General features: G+C 52.8%; 7 protein-coding genes across 7 annotated transcripts; 3 read left to right on the forward strand and 4 right to left on the reverse strand.

Moving 5' to 3' along the window:
• Positions 1-550: 550 nt before the first annotated feature.
• Positions 551-4,058, forward strand: BD324DRAFT_653744 (fungal-specific transcription factor domain-domain-containing protein; the record flags this gene model as incomplete). Its single annotated transcript, XM_022018698.1, has 14 exons — positions 551-606; positions 655-695; positions 747-835; positions 876-1,375; positions 1,419-1,738; positions 1,781-1,842; positions 1,880-1,963; positions 2,016-2,050; positions 2,089-2,168; positions 2,220-2,272; positions 2,320-2,383; positions 2,434-2,516; positions 2,561-2,772; positions 2,816-4,058. The coding sequence occupies 14 exons, from the start codon at positions 551-553 to the stop codon at positions 4,056-4,058; spliced, it is 2,922 nt and encodes a 973-aa protein (XP_021868341.1).
• Positions 4,059-4,105: 47 nt separating this feature from the next.
• Positions 4,106-5,048, reverse strand: BD324DRAFT_194305 (putative short-chain dehydrogenase). Its single transcript, XM_022012146.1, has 3 exons — positions 4,737-5,048; positions 4,370-4,670; positions 4,106-4,324 (listed from the first exon to the last, which is right to left on the reverse strand). The coding sequence occupies exons 1-3, from the start codon at positions 4,963-4,965 to the stop codon at positions 4,153-4,155; spliced, it is 702 nt and encodes a 233-aa protein (XP_021868342.1). The 5' UTR covers positions 4,966-5,048; the 3' UTR covers positions 4,106-4,152.
• Positions 4,809-5,467, forward strand: BD324DRAFT_194186 (hypothetical protein). Its single transcript, XM_022012145.1, has one exon. It carries the CDS (start codon positions 4,943-4,945, stop codon positions 5,408-5,410), a length of 468 nt encoding a protein of 155 aa, XP_021868343.1. The 5' UTR covers positions 4,809-4,942; the 3' UTR covers positions 5,411-5,467.
• Positions 5,468-5,590: 123 nt separating this feature from the next.
• BD324DRAFT_638213 (hypothetical protein) lies at positions 5,591-7,466 on the forward strand. The gene is made up of 3 exons (XM_022017089.1): positions 5,591-5,693; positions 5,773-5,930; positions 5,998-7,466. Exons 1-3 carry the CDS (start codon positions 5,650-5,652, stop codon positions 7,278-7,280), a joined length of 1,485 nt encoding a protein of 494 aa, XP_021868344.1. The 5' UTR covers positions 5,591-5,649; the 3' UTR covers positions 7,281-7,466.
• On the reverse strand, positions 7,452-9,451 carry BD324DRAFT_658098 (hypothetical protein). Its single transcript, XM_022018875.1, has 2 exons — positions 8,620-9,451; positions 7,452-8,560 (listed from the first exon to the last, which is right to left on the reverse strand). Exons 1-2 carry the CDS (start codon positions 9,166-9,168, stop codon positions 7,712-7,714), a joined length of 1,398 nt encoding a protein of 465 aa, XP_021868345.1. The 5' UTR covers positions 9,169-9,451; the 3' UTR covers positions 7,452-7,711.
• A 92-nt stretch (positions 9,452-9,543) lies between these two features.
• Positions 9,544-11,104, reverse strand: BD324DRAFT_638223 (hypothetical protein). Its single transcript, XM_022017090.1, is given in 7 exon segments — positions 9,544-9,916; positions 9,978-10,113; positions 10,254-10,452; positions 10,532-10,625; positions 10,706-10,766; positions 10,897-10,900; positions 10,915-11,104. The coding sequence occupies 7 exon segments, from the start codon at positions 10,915-10,917 to the stop codon at positions 9,835-9,837; spliced, it is 579 nt and encodes a 192-aa protein (XP_021868346.1). The 5' UTR covers positions 10,918-11,104; the 3' UTR covers positions 9,544-9,834.
• Positions 11,105-11,239: 135 nt separating this feature from the next.
• On the reverse strand, positions 11,240-12,567 carry BD324DRAFT_194482 (hypothetical protein). The gene is made up of 6 exons (XM_022012147.1): positions 12,134-12,567; positions 11,925-12,061; positions 11,758-11,859; positions 11,591-11,702; positions 11,412-11,530; positions 11,240-11,350 (listed from the first exon to the last, which is right to left on the reverse strand). Exons 1-6 carry the CDS (start codon positions 12,273-12,275, stop codon positions 11,288-11,290), a joined length of 675 nt encoding a protein of 224 aa, XP_021868347.1. The 5' UTR covers positions 12,276-12,567; the 3' UTR covers positions 11,240-11,287.
• Between the last annotated feature and the right edge of the window lie 378 nt (positions 12,568-12,945).

Below are 12,945 nucleotides of genomic sequence, written 5' to 3' on the forward strand. Positions count from 1 at the left end.
TCGGCGTGCTCCGAGCTGAATCGACCTATTGCATGGAGGTCACAGTGCATCCTCCTTCCAGGCTGCCTGACGTGTACCTGCTGACGAGAGAGACGATGCCGCATTTGCGTGCCTAGGCCTGACCGTGTATGGGTGTGTCCACTCAGTGTGTTCTCAACTCTTCTATGCTATCTGCGGCCGAACATATACCGCTGCGCGAGCGCGCCGCGCTGGAATCTTGCCCGTCGAATAAGCAACGTGAGGATGACAGACATTGAAGGACACCATCGAGGGCTGAGAACTCACCCATCGCAAAGCCTTGGAAAACACGCTTGTACACTGACATCGTCAGTCTCGCTGGGTTCGTCTCGCTGGGTTCATTGATCTCGGGTGTTGATCTCGGGCAACGCGGCGAGGCAAACTTCACGACCTCGTCAGAGCATTTGTAAAGCTGTGGACCTCCAATTGCCACTTGCTCACCTTCATCGACGGCTCGCTCGAGGCAGTGGAGAACACGAATCCGTCTCTGAATCAGTCTGGCCCCATACAGCTGTCCTCTCCTGCTGCAAACATGGACCAGTCGAATGGAAGGATAATCAAGAATTCCAGCTGTGCCGAGTGTAAGAGGTGAGTGAGCATAGTTTGACAGAGGGTCTTCCTCTCACGAGACTACAGATTGAAACTGAAATGCTCACGTCAATGGCCTTGTACGACCTGTGAGATGACCCGGCCCCGCCCGTCAATCCGCCGACTGACTCCCGTCTCAGGCATCAAGCGAGGATGTGCCCATGTCTGTCCAACGGGGGAGACGAGAATCATCAAGGGCAAACGAGTCGTGTCTGCAGAGACCGAAGCGGTGGGGAATGGATGGTTGCTTAAAGCTGACCAGGTGATAGCTCAACGACCGGATCGCTGAACTTGAGAAAGCACTCGCTCATGCTCACGCACGACACTCGCTCGATACCCACCCGCTGCTCCTGCATTCCTATCACAAGTTTGACGTCAAGCCTCAGGTACAGGCACTGGACCTGCAGAGAGGAGAGGCGCAGATCGAGCAGGCTTTTGGAACGCTCACAATGGGTAGGGATGGCCAGGCACGCTTCATAGGGGGTCTGGCAGGGAGCGAATACCTTCAAGATGGAGACGAGAAGCCCAATAGAGGCCGGCCCGTCTTTTCCGAAGCAAGTGGCCTTGCCACGCCCCCTGAGACTGCGGGTCTGCACGTCAGTCCCCGATTCGATGGCATTGACGATCTTTGGGAACCAGCCCTGGGCCTAGTGGCACCTGGCCGAGGAGGTACCAATACGGGACCCCGAACTGTCCTCGGACGCCTGCCCTCGTGGGATGACGAGGGTAGTATTCTCGTCGCCAACTATCGGGATAACGTGGACTGGATGTGCGTTTGCTCAAATTGAGAAGCTAATGCTGACGGATCTTAGGCATCACCCTATCCCTCGTGTTACCTTCGAGCAGGACTACCTGACAGTCTATGATGCCAAGTATCCACCGAACGCCAACAAATTAGCCTGCGTCTTCATCGTCATGGGGCTAGGGGCGCTTTTCGATCTTGATGGCTCGCATAGCAAGTTTCATCCTCGCAAGGGGAGCGCTTCTGATCCAGATCTATTAGATCAACACCGAGCCCAGGAATTGTACAGAAACGGTGTAGCATGCCTTCAAGCAGAGGGCGCGTCACAGCCGTCGTTGGCTTCGGTCCAGGCCCTCTTGTTATGTGCGACCTTCTTGCTCAACACGGATGGTGAGCGGCGATAGGCATTGCGCTTGGGCGCTCATTCCTCAGATACATCGGCCCCGGAGACAGCATGGCTGATTCTCGGAACGGCAGTCAAGATGGCGCAAAGGGTGGGGAGCTCTTGATTGTCTCGAAGCTGACGCTCAGCTCGGGCTGCATCGAGATGGCGACGTCTTTGGCTTGTCGCCGAAAGAGACGGCAGAGAGACGACGGGTATGGTGGGAATTGATGGTAAGCCGTCGAAGAAGAATATGTGGTCTTGATCCTTGACATTGGGCTTCAGATGCAGGATCGTCTTCAAGCCTTGTGTTTCGGCAGGTCAGACTTCTGTCCAGTCGCGAAGCTCACAGGTGTAGACCTTGCACGAGCAGCAACAAGTCTTGCGATACGATGTTCCCGAGTAGTCATGACCACTTGACGACTGAGAAACATGCCTGTGAGCGGCAAAGAGCGGCCGTCGCTCTCCAGTCGTCTGACAAAGTTATAGTTCATGGTCAAATGTATCGTCTGGCAAGAATGACAGAACAGGTCATCGATCTGGTAAGTCCAAACCGGTTGTCAAAATATTCAATCTAACGACCAAGAAGCAAACACAGAATGATGCAGCTTCCGTTGAGCAGATCCTTCGAATCGATCAGAACATACAGGATTGTAAGTGCCACACTAACAAGGCCTCCTGTCATGAGTCTAATGGGTGACAGTCACGGACTCGATGCCAGAGTGTCTCATGGCAGGCGTGGCTACCGGCTCTCTGCCGCTGGACCACGAAGTGCATCCGCATCTGGTACGAGCCTCGATCGGTGATACCCACTGACCGGCCTACTACAGGTTCTACAACGACTCACCATACGCCTGCTTGTGGCACATGTCCGCGTCCTGCTGAATCGCTCAGCATTTGCTCAAGCGCTTCGGAACAACCCTGATGATCCTAGCACTGGGCGTTCTGGCAAGTCTTTCGTAAGCTTGTTCGAGAATGCACTGGAGATCATCAACAGCTTGAACGCCTTGATCATCTATCACCCTTCTCTGGTCACTAGATGGTGAGCACGTTGCGTGGAGAATCCCGACTGATCATGGTTCCAGGTGGTTCTACTGGAATCACTGTGCCAGTGCGTGTGTCTGTCTAGCCGCTGTCGCGATTCGTGCTCCGAACTGTCCTTTCGCCTCGCCTGCGTATCATGCCTTGACAAGAGCGGTGGGTATATGTCAGGCGTTGAAGGATGGAACCAGGGCAAAACGGGTCCTGCCGCCTCTTATCAGACTCCAAGAGAGAGCCTCCGATGCTCTCCATGGACAAACACAGGATGCGACAGGACTGCGCGGCACAAACGGTTCTCACTCGCCAGATGAGGACTTGGCTCATCTGACCAGCATAGCGAGGCTGCGACGGCTAGATGAGCAAGCTCAGAAATCTCAAGACTCACCAGAGGGTGACTATCTGTTATCTCAAACCAAACAGACAGGACGGTCGTCGGAATCCGACCTATCGCCGAGCCTGGAGGGGGCCGATCACTCGCCTCTTTCTGTCGGATCTATGGCTACATCAGACACGATGGTCGATTTCATGACCACTACGGACATTGGGACAGGTGGTATCATTGTTATGCCATCAAGAGGTGCTGTGCCACCACCACCGCCGGAGCTACAGTCTGCAGCGGGAGCTCTGGAGAACGCAGATGGTCAGGTTGGCGCTCCGGCAATAACATCTGCTCGAATACGCAAGTCTTTGAAGAGACTTAGACGAACTACAGTCAGCTCTCTGGAGACTTGTGAGGAGAGCAACGACTCAGGACAGGCTTTGTCGGTCTCGAGAGGTTTCGAACATCAGCCTGACCATTATGGGACCTCCGGCTCGACATCTCACGGTCATGTCGATCTCAATACAGATCGCACGCGTGGACAGCGTCCTGTGAATCCGGCTCAACCTCATGCAGATTTGACCCGCCCAACAGAGCTATGGACCGCGCTCTCAGATATCGTATCATCCAGCACCTCAACGAGCACGAACGCGGTCCAAAACACGGGACACGGTCACCCTGCGGAGGCGGCATATCACTACCTACTGGTCCAAGCTGGTCAGATGCCGTATACCCCAACACCAACGCAGTATCCGAATCACTACACAGCTTCTTTACTGTTCAGCAATACACCATGGGGTGGGGCGGGATCAACGACAGCCCGCGAGCAGCCTGCCAACACGATGAACGTATACCCATCCGCATGTACTGGATCAGTACCGATCCTTGATGAAATGCCCGAGGACTTTGATTTTGAGCTGTACGTCAATCAGCTAGCTGATGGCTGTATACTGGCGGGAAGTGAGTGACATCAGTCGCGATGTAAGATCATATGTTTCTCTACTGTCTGGTTGTTTCCCGCGACACAAGTCTATGCATGGTAACCAAACGTGACCTATTTCTCTATGCATGGTCGTCAAACTTGACGTATCCCTTGCCTTTGACAAATGTGTAATCGTAGATCTGCTGCTTGGGTTCTTCTGCCAGCTTTAGGTAGGTCTCTCCGTGAAGCGGTCCGTTTATGTCACCATAGACTGCTCCGCCTTCAGATGCCCGTTCATCGCCCCAATAGAATCTGAAGACAGCATGAACGACCCTTCTCTTGTATCGAGGGACTCACTTGTACGGTTCTTCCCTGTAAATTTGGGAGAGGTTCAAGACGATATTCTTCACTGCTGCTTTCTGTGCACAGAAAGCAATAGCGTGAGGGTTTGGCTTGGTAGGGAAGACGTTCCCAGTATAAATGAAGGTAGCCCCCTGCTTCCCAACGCGTCCCTGTTTTTCGAGTTCTTGCCATCCTTTGACCGCTTCGCCTGCAGCCAGATAAGGAGAGATAGTGTTGACATTGAAATCGTTGATGACGTGAGAGAGATTGACGGTGAGGAGGTTCTCTTTCGCCTCTCCGCCATGAAACGTGTAAGCTGATAGAGCGTCAGCTCACATCGTCTTTGTCGCCCCCCTCGCCCCCCTGGCTCTGACCAGCCCACCATTGTAGATGACGACATTGGGTACACCGAGATCCATTTTAACCCTCTCAAACAAGTGAGAGATGGCACTTGGATGAGAAGCGTCGAGTTGATAGTATGTGAACCTTTTCTCCAGATTGTGACCAGTCCGAGAAGCCACTGCCACTTGGTACCCTTCAGCCGAAAAGGACTCAGCGCAGGCTTTGCCGACGCCGGAACCAGCACCGATGATGAGCGCGACGGGTGACATGTCGGAGAGACAGGGGAAAAGGGTAGTTCAGTGGCTTAGTCTGACCTCATTTGTTGAGGTAGACGCTTACTTATTATATACAGTATGCCACTCTGCTGACCGAGCTTCGGACGGAATTCGGCGACCCGAACTAATCGAAAGACTTTTTTGCGTTACTGCAGGACCCTCAAACGGGTTTCGGCTGAAACGACTTTGTCCATCCGCCCATGTCTGCGTAGATCGGCGGAAGAGAGGGCAGCTGAAAGACCGTAGGATGATCATGTGGATGCATGGAAACCCGCTGCCCAGTGACAAAGGAGCGTCTGCTTCGGACGAACTGTATGAGGTTTTCCGACTCGGCGGACCGGGCTGCCACTTTCTTTTTGGAGCAAAGGGCGAGTTTGAACTGGAAGGTGCTCAAATCATCAATCTTGCGCCCCCGCTTCGCTGGCCATATGGTCTGTAACCACTCTTGAGTCCTAGAATGGCTCACAGAGGCAAATTGTCCATACAAAGGATGAATGTGCTCCACTCTGCTTATCCGTTGGCCGTCCTTTTAGTCTCGCCCGACTGACAATATTCGGCGCACGCCGCGCGTTGAAACTGGGATATTCTTGCGCGTTTCGAATTCGGCACTTTTGGGATCATTCATTGACATGTTGACAAGGTTGAATCTGCATATCAACGACTAGAAACGTCTTTGACATGGTGTCTCCGCTGGAGAAGGAGATATCAGCTGCCGTTTGCAAGTGAGTTTCCGGCGGGGCCAAGGATCATGATGAAATAGCTCTCGCGGATGTTTCGCACCAACTGACTCTATCGCTTCAGATGGGATTTCTGCACTGATACCTTTGCTTCGAGGGATGCTCTACAAACCCATCTCACTGCACATTGGAAGGCGGAAGTGCCTGAAAGAGTGAGAGTAAAGAGACAGAAAGTCTCGCTTGGACGATGGGAAGCGGCGGATGAAGAACAAGGTCTCGAGCGTGCGTTGCTTCGAAATGGCCGCAGTTGCATAGGATAACTTGGTGACAGTCAGCTTACGCTCCGCAGGCCTCCTACCTTTCAAACAGTCGGGAGATATTACCACGACGACCGAAGGCACTACTCTGTCATATGTCTATCCTCCGTCTTTCCCCTCGCAAGCTCCCACCCTTCCATCCTTTCTCGAAGATGACAATTCAGATGAAATCCATGACTCAACTACCAAAGTCGGCAAGGAGAAAGCTAGAGTGGAGAAGACAGATTCAGTGTCAGGAGCTATCACAGCCTCAGCATCCTCGATCTCGAACATCGTCTCGTCTCTAGAGATCACCACATCACAAGCAGCGGACCTTTTTACTCAACCCTATCAGCCATTCACCCCTCCTTCTTCCCAATATACCGAGGATGTACTGCCTTCACCTCAAGTTTCATTCGCCGAGATTTATTCTTCTCAAATATCCCAGATGGAGCAGAACGTACCAGGCTCGCAGGAAGCGACTCAAGCTTTGGCGGATGACTTGTCTCAATTGGATTCATTGGAGGCGTCCGCAGAGTCAGATGAGTGGGGTTGCTTCCTCGAGCCAAGTCAACCTGGTAAAAGCCCCATGATTTCCTCAAGCCCATACGTTGCCCCCTCGCAGGCTCTGCCTACACAGACTCGAGCCGGCTCACCAATTCAGGCAGAGACGATTGCAATGTCCCAGATCGTGAAGAGCATTCCAATGTCCCAAGAATCCCCTCCTGGACCGTCATTGTCGCAAATGGTCAAATCGCCCAAGACGCCTAGCAAGGGACGATCCAAACCTGCTTCCCCATCGCGAAGGGGGAAGGCATTTGTGCCCCCTCGATCGACTCAAAGTCCACAAGGTCCCAAAGACGAGCCGATCTCACCAGCTACAAAGAATGTGACTGGTAAGCCGCCCAGTTCCAGCCCTGGGAGAAAGACTACTGCATCACGAAGTTCGACGTCCTCAGGGCCCGTACGCAAGCGACCGACCTGGATCTGGATAACTGAGAGTCCCGAACTCAGCCGCAAGGCTGCTCCCAGCCATTCCCCCGCATCTCACTCGGCTGCCGAAGAATCGTTGTCAGTGGAGAATATCATCCATCCCGCTTGTGGCGATCCAACGAAGAATATTGAGATTGGGCTGCCACCCACTCTCAGGGAGAACACATCGGTTTTCAATGTAGCAACACCACGACAGAGAAGCGACTCGTATTCCCGCTCATCGCTGAAATTCGGCATGCCCTATGGACAGGGTGGCGAGACGGCCACACCTGCTGCTGTATCCAGCGCGATCACGCCCCCCGGCTCGCGTGATGTAGGTTTTACATGGGCTCAGTCGAGATGACGATGAGGAAGGGCTATTCAGAACGAGCAAGATTGGATCGAGCAGTAATATGATGCCGTTTGTGGATCAAACGACCGACACGAATATAGACTGCCCTTACGTTGTACATACTTCTTTGGCCTCCTCTCACAGCAAGTCTATTTTCGCTGTCTTGTATATAATACTAATTCACATGCATGACACCTGTGCATAGCGCGAACGTCGCTTCGTCTGTAAACAAAAGAGCATTCTATACATCGTACGATTCATGAGCGTGACTCGTTAAGATGGGTGGACCAGCCAATCCATACAAGGTATAAGTCAGAGATACAACACATCGCCACTGAGGATGAGAAAGACGACGGGACAGGATGAATGGAGGATATTCACGACAACTGAGTGAGACCCACAATGGCGAGCCAGTGACCTCTCCTCCTATACCCTGACTGACCTCACAAGTCCACTTGAGAATTCACAATCTTCAACTGATCAACGCCTTGGGCCAATGAAGCAAGCTGAGCCTCTTGCTTGGCCTTGTTTTCCAAGTGTTTCTGTCGCCGTTCCGCCAGCAGCCGCGCTTGACCTTGCCTATCGGCGTATTGAACATTGTATTCTGACTGACAGTCCCAGAATGTCAGAGCGTCTCGTGCGTGGTTGTCCAGGGGAGACGGCGATCCAGGGTCTAAGATGAGCTGCTCGACCGAGGTACTGATGGGGCTAGGCTCTGCAGAAGCCACAGACCGAGCTGTATCGTCACAAGAAGAGGGGTTGATGGTGGACTCTCCCAACTTTGCGGCTTCACACTCAACAGCCAGCTTGACCCAATGAGAATCTGGTCTCCTTAACCATTTGAGAAACTTTGCAACGCCTGAGATCTTCCTTACGTGATTCCGTATGACGGGTGTCCCATCCCCAGTTTCAAAATCCTTGTCGTGATCCTCCTTTCGCGGCGCAGCCAACTTGATCCAGATGGTTCCGAGGATGCTGGAAGGCTCAACGTTTGTGAGCCATTCCCAGAGCTCATGGTTATCTGCAAATGTTGTCGCTTGCCACTTGTCATAGTCTACGCCTAGCCATTTACAGAAGGGCACAGGGTCTGTGGTGAGCTGCACTTGAATTGGAGGAATACCGCTGAATGGGGAATGTTTGAGGTTGAACTGCGTGGAGCTGAGGCTGAACGATGGGCAGAGTATTTTGAGTGCGTAGGAAAGGACAACGAGGGAGTCGCCATAGGACGTAGACAGGAGCGCAAATGAGGCGGTGGAGCTGGGTACGGTGATACAATCGACTTGCCAAAAGGGCTGCAGACGGACGAGCGTAAGCGAGAATAGAGGCCAACTCAGATGAATGTTGCACACACCTCATGGCCTGCTGCCTTTTGTTCTTCGGTTGGCTGAACGTCCTGAGCTTCTTCAAAGGGGAGATCTTCACATAGGACTGCAAACGAGATGATGGGGGTCTTGATACCGTTCCTCGCCCAGGCAGATGCGTTGAGAGCTTTGGCCAAGTCTGAGACCCAGGCTCGGAATTTGAGATTGTCCGGGTGCAGTGCCAGGCCTTTCGACCAGGTAGCCTTGCCACCCGGCGCTTGTACTGTGGCTCCATCTCCCGCTACGGATAAGCCAGAGTTAGGGCTGGCGTTACTGGCAGACGGTATGCCCTTTCGTTCTTGAACTTGATGTGTAAACCTTAGATCCTCTTCGTACCCTTTGACATGGGCGGTAGGATCATACTCGTCCCAGGCGCAAACGAGGTCCAAATCTCCATGCGACTCCTTGTCTTTGAGATCTTTCCACTTGTAGATGCCCTTGAAAAATGGTTCGAGTCGTTCTTGACAATAGGTCGAAAAGGCTCGATGTTGAGGTAGACTCATACGGTTCGCTTGTCGTCCCAATGCGTTGCCGCCCATCGCGGAAAGAATGGGTAGGCGGTCGAGCGGTTCGGGCTAAACCTGGAGAGGACAAGAGCAGAAGACTTTGAGGGATGATCAATGGGACAGATACCGCTTGGTCAAGATGGACAGTGCAAGATATGTAGTGCAGTGGCTACAGGTAGCTCAGGAGTCCAGGTCGAGAATGTGGGTGGATGAGACCCAAGAGACGGAATGAGTGTCCTGAATCGCATCGTCGAGTAATCTCCTCGCTTGAATGCGTCAATGCACGAGATCGGGTTGGGTGACATTTCGCTTCGACTCGACCAGAATACATATGACTGACACCGGCCCGAATGATACACGAGTGTATATTCGTCAGCTGATGCACAAACGCCATTGGCCAACATATCGCTCTAGATCATCGCCTATGTCTCCTCCATGTCGTCTCAGTTTTCCCTGACAAGCGCTGTCAGGGCTCGCCTGACTCTATATAGCCCAATCGAATCATGCATTCGAGTCAATAGATACGCTGGTACATTTTTTTTCCATCGTGATGGTAGGAGTGCGACTCGACTGGGTCCAACAACTCCTACTCCTTGCGAACCCAGCTCTCTCGCAAAGCATACTCTCATTGAGGCGGGCGAGGAGGGAAGCTTGAAATTCTCATCAATTTCTGTAGATGCTCACAGACACTCTTCAGACTCACCCAGGAGGCATTCCACCCGGAGGGAACATGCCAGGAGGTCCGCCAGCCATACCGGGAGGTCTGAAACCTGGAGGCATGCTGTGATGGACTGGTCAGCGTGGTGTTCTAGGCGCTGGTAGAAGGTGCGATGAAGACTTACCCTGGGGGCATACCTGGTGGCATCCCACCTGGGAAACCGGGTGGCATACCTGCTGGCATACCGGGGACACCGGGTGGGAATCCAGGAGGTGGTCGAGCGTAAGCCATGGGTCGAGCAGCCATGGCTCCGGGGGCGCCTAAACAGAGTGTGAGCGCCGTGATGGCATACAATGGGATTTCGGGAGGGTAGAGAGGGGAGAGAAGCCTTATGCGAGACTCCTCCCGAGCAGGAGAGAGGTTTCGGCAACCTAATATCCCTCCAACCGACGACACTCACCCGCACCAAGACCCATTCCCCTTCCAGCAGGGATACCTCTCCCTGGTCCCGCCGCCAAGCCCCGCTCTTCCGCTGTGAGCGGAGGTGGTCCTTCGACTGACACTGAGACGATGGTCTCTCCTCTCAGAATGACCAATCCTAATGTACGTTTCTGTTGTGTTGTAGGTGCCGGTTCGCCATCCTTCTTCTGTTTCTTCGCCTGCGAAGAAGATGGGAGGCATCAGTCTCGACCTCCATCACTGCACGATGTCTCGTGGAGGAAGGAAGAAGACACTCACCTTGACCGTCCGGAACTCTTCACATTCTGCGAGAACGAAATTCATGTGCTTGTCGTATGCCAACATCTGCCCCACTAGAGATCTACCATCGTCTCTGATACAAGGAGTCAGTGTTGTTCCACATGGAGGATGCAGGGATGGCCTGTCGATGCATCCTGACAAGTCGAGACACACAAGGTAACTTTCAGACGGTAGTTCAACAGCGTGACCATTTTCGAGTGTTTGGCTTTAGGGGCTAGTAGCGAAGCTGTCAGCCAAGATACTGGATGAAAAGACAGTCGACTTACGAGGCTGTATATGCAGATTTGAGAAGAGGAAAGAGGAGCGCGTATCTCGGTCAACGCTATCCCAAGTAGCCCTCGCGTGAGGTAGTTGCAACTTACCATGTTGTTGGAATCACCCTGTGGGCCAAAGTCTCAAGGGCGAATTGGTGGATGGAAACGGAAGAGAGCTTCTCCGTCCGACGAGCCGCTGACAAGATGCCCTCAGTCCTACCTCGATTCGACTGGGTTGACACCGAACTTGAATGATCTCCAAGTCGAATGTGCTCGCCTGTTCCTATAATGCAACCAGTCTCGAGGTTTTGAAAAATCCCTCGTGGCAAAGGGAAGAGGTGAACTGGTACGGCGGGCGGCATTTTAAACAATTGTAACGAGTGTGGCACAAAACTAGACATGATGATGAATCGAGTCTCTCTACAGCAGACAGCTTGGACTATGACCACGAGCCACGGCCATCATACATGAATTTGGTACCTTACACGAATCCACTGCCTCCTCGTTTCGAATCAATCATAGCGAAGCGGACTTGGAGGCGTCTCTGCCGGAATCGCAGCTGAGATTCAGCAAGTCCCGCTCGCGTCGTTTTGGCAATCACTCACCTCATTGATGATGCAGAGAGTGGCGAGGAAGAGACCACCAATGATAGCTTCGAAGCCGTAGATCGATGTGAAAAGCTGATTCAAGACGTAATCGCTTCCGGGGGGTGAAGAGGATGTGACTGAAAGTTGAATCGTCAGCGAAGTCACTCTGATGACAGGTAGGGGAGGATCGAACAGACTTGAAGCTTGACATCCCGGTTGAGTAGCTGCAAAGGCTGTATCTATACAGTGACCACCGGTGGCAGTAAAAAGCCCTGCCGTCGTACCGTTCCAGTAACCACAACAAGAAAACTAGGAGCCAAGCTTTAGCAAGGGTGGTGATGGCCCAACGCTTGAGATCCCATACCTCATCTTGGATGGCCTGTTGGACTATGATATCCTCCTTTGCCCACAGGATACTAAAATTGTTCAGTTGTCCGAGGCTAAATTGCCAGACGATGGTACCAGCCTGATTTGGCGTGAGCAGGACGAGGGAGCCTGGGCTCAGGCTGCCGGGAGTTAATTGAGACTCACGGTCAAGGTGAATACCGCGATGGATAGGAGGAGCCAGGATTGTATCTTGAGCAGCTTGCCCCTCTCCGCTGACTGTATGATAGCTGGGATCGAGAAGACAAAGGCAAAGATGTACGTGCTGCCGAGTGCGATGCCGACTGAAGGGGGTTATCAGCTCCGAGAGGCCAGGATGAGGTCCCACTCTGGCTCAGCTTCCCTGGAGCACTCACGTTTCTGGTCAAATTCTCTAAAGAACAACTTCAAGACTACATCGTCTCCGATGCTCAGTAGGAAGCTCATGGTGATTATCAAGATGCCAGCGACGAGGAGACAAAAGTCGAGGGCAGCCCAAACCGATACAAGTTTCTTCATTCTGCCAGAGGGCGACAAGGGAGACAAGGGGGCCGGGGACGGACAATGAGCAGGTGAAGGATCTAGAGGATGTCACAAGTCGAAGGTCCAAAGACGCCCCTGTCCAGCAGTGGGCTCGCTATCCCGTAGCTTGAGTAGAAGGGGAGAGAATGAGTGGTGTTCGACACTGGTCTGTTGTAATTTTACGATGCATGCAAGGTTGTACAGGGGGCGAGTGAGGTCATCCAGTATGAGTCATTCGAATCCTAGGAGTCGTTGCATAGACACCATCGCCATGCAATGAAGTGATCTCCAGGTTATCACACTTCATCACTCAGCGGTAAAATCATGAATAAAGTCCTTGACAACGGAGTCTCGATTCGGCCATTCCGCCGAATTCGGTCGCGGGGTCAAGGTCGCAGGAATCGATAGAGGTGATCGATCCTCTGAGTTCCAGCTGTGCTCGTCCATATATGCGTGTATGGTCCACAAACCAACTTCTCCATCGATTCAGTGTCCATTGACCATGTGAGAGCTGTCTCTCTCTTCCTCTCTCATACTATCACGCGACATTCGTAAACGGCCCATGTATTTCTCTCGGTTAATTTAACCAGATCGACAACGCGCCCTAGGTATGATCAGGTGCATCGCGTGTGATACGTGGAGGGCAGAGCGGAGACAGCTGAATGAG

Source organism: Kockovaella imperatae (assembly GCF_002102565.1).
Source record: "Kockovaella imperatae strain NRRL Y-17943 chromosome Unknown BD324scaffold_16, whole genome shotgun sequence".
In the NCBI taxonomy this organism is placed as follows: Eukaryota; Fungi; Basidiomycota; class Tremellomycetes; order Tremellales; family Cuniculitremaceae; genus Kockovaella; species Kockovaella imperatae.

Bases quoted from the DNA above. Each gene is read 5' to 3' on its own strand.
- BD324DRAFT_194305 (XM_022012146.1), bottom strand. From the start codon at position 4,965: ATGTCACCCGTCGCGCTCATCATCGGTGCTGGTTCCGGCGTCGGCAAA. The intron at 4,671-4,736 runs GTGGGCTGGTCA...ACGCTCTATCAG, and splicing joins CAATGTCGTCATCTACAATG to CTTACACGTTTCATGGCGGA. The intron at 4,325-4,369 runs GTGAGTCCCTCG...TGCTGTCTTCAG, and splicing joins TACAGGGAAGAACCGTACAA to ATTCTATTGGGGCGATGAAC.
- BD324DRAFT_638223 (XM_022017090.1), bottom strand. The intron at 10,114-10,253 runs GTGAGTGTCGTC...CACTCTGTTTAG, and splicing joins GGGAATGGGTCTTGGTGCGG to GCGCCCCCGGAGCCATGGCT. The intron at 9,917-9,977 runs GTAAGTCTTCAT...AGTCCATCACAG, and splicing joins CCACCAGGTATGCCCCCAGG to CATGCCTCCAGGTTTCAGAC.
- BD324DRAFT_658098 (XM_022018875.1), bottom strand. From the start codon at position 9,168: ATGGGCGGCAACGCATTGGGACGACAAGCGAACCGTATGAGTCTACCT. The intron at 8,561-8,619 runs GTGTGTGCAACA...GTCCGTCTGCAG, and splicing joins AAAAGGCAGCAGGCCATGAG to CCCTTTTGGCAAGTCGATTG.
- BD324DRAFT_194482 (XM_022012147.1), bottom strand. From the start codon at position 12,275: ATGAAGAAACTTGTATCGGTTTGGGCTGCCCTCGACTTTTGTCTCCTC. The intron at 11,860-11,924 runs GTGAGTCTCAAT...ACGCCAAATCAG, and splicing joins TCGCGGTATTCACCTTGACC to GCTGGTACCATCGTCTGGCA. The intron at 11,703-11,757 runs GTATGGGATCTC...CTTGGCTCCTAG, and splicing joins AACAGGCCATCCAAGATGAG to TTTTCTTGTTGTGGTTACTG.
- BD324DRAFT_194186 (XM_022012145.1), top strand. From the start codon at position 4,943: ATGATGAGCGCGACGGGTGACATGTCGGAGAGACAGGGGAAAAGGGTA.
- BD324DRAFT_638213 (XM_022017089.1), top strand. From the start codon at position 5,650: ATGGTGTCTCCGCTGGAGAAGGAGATATCAGCTGCCGTTTGCAA. The intron at 5,694-5,772 runs GTGAGTTTCCGG...CTATCGCTTCAG, and splicing joins ATATCAGCTGCCGTTTGCAA to ATGGGATTTCTGCACTGATA. The intron at 5,931-5,997 runs GTGCGTTGCTTC...TACGCTCCGCAG, and splicing joins TGAAGAACAAGGTCTCGAGC to GCCTCCTACCTTTCAAACAG.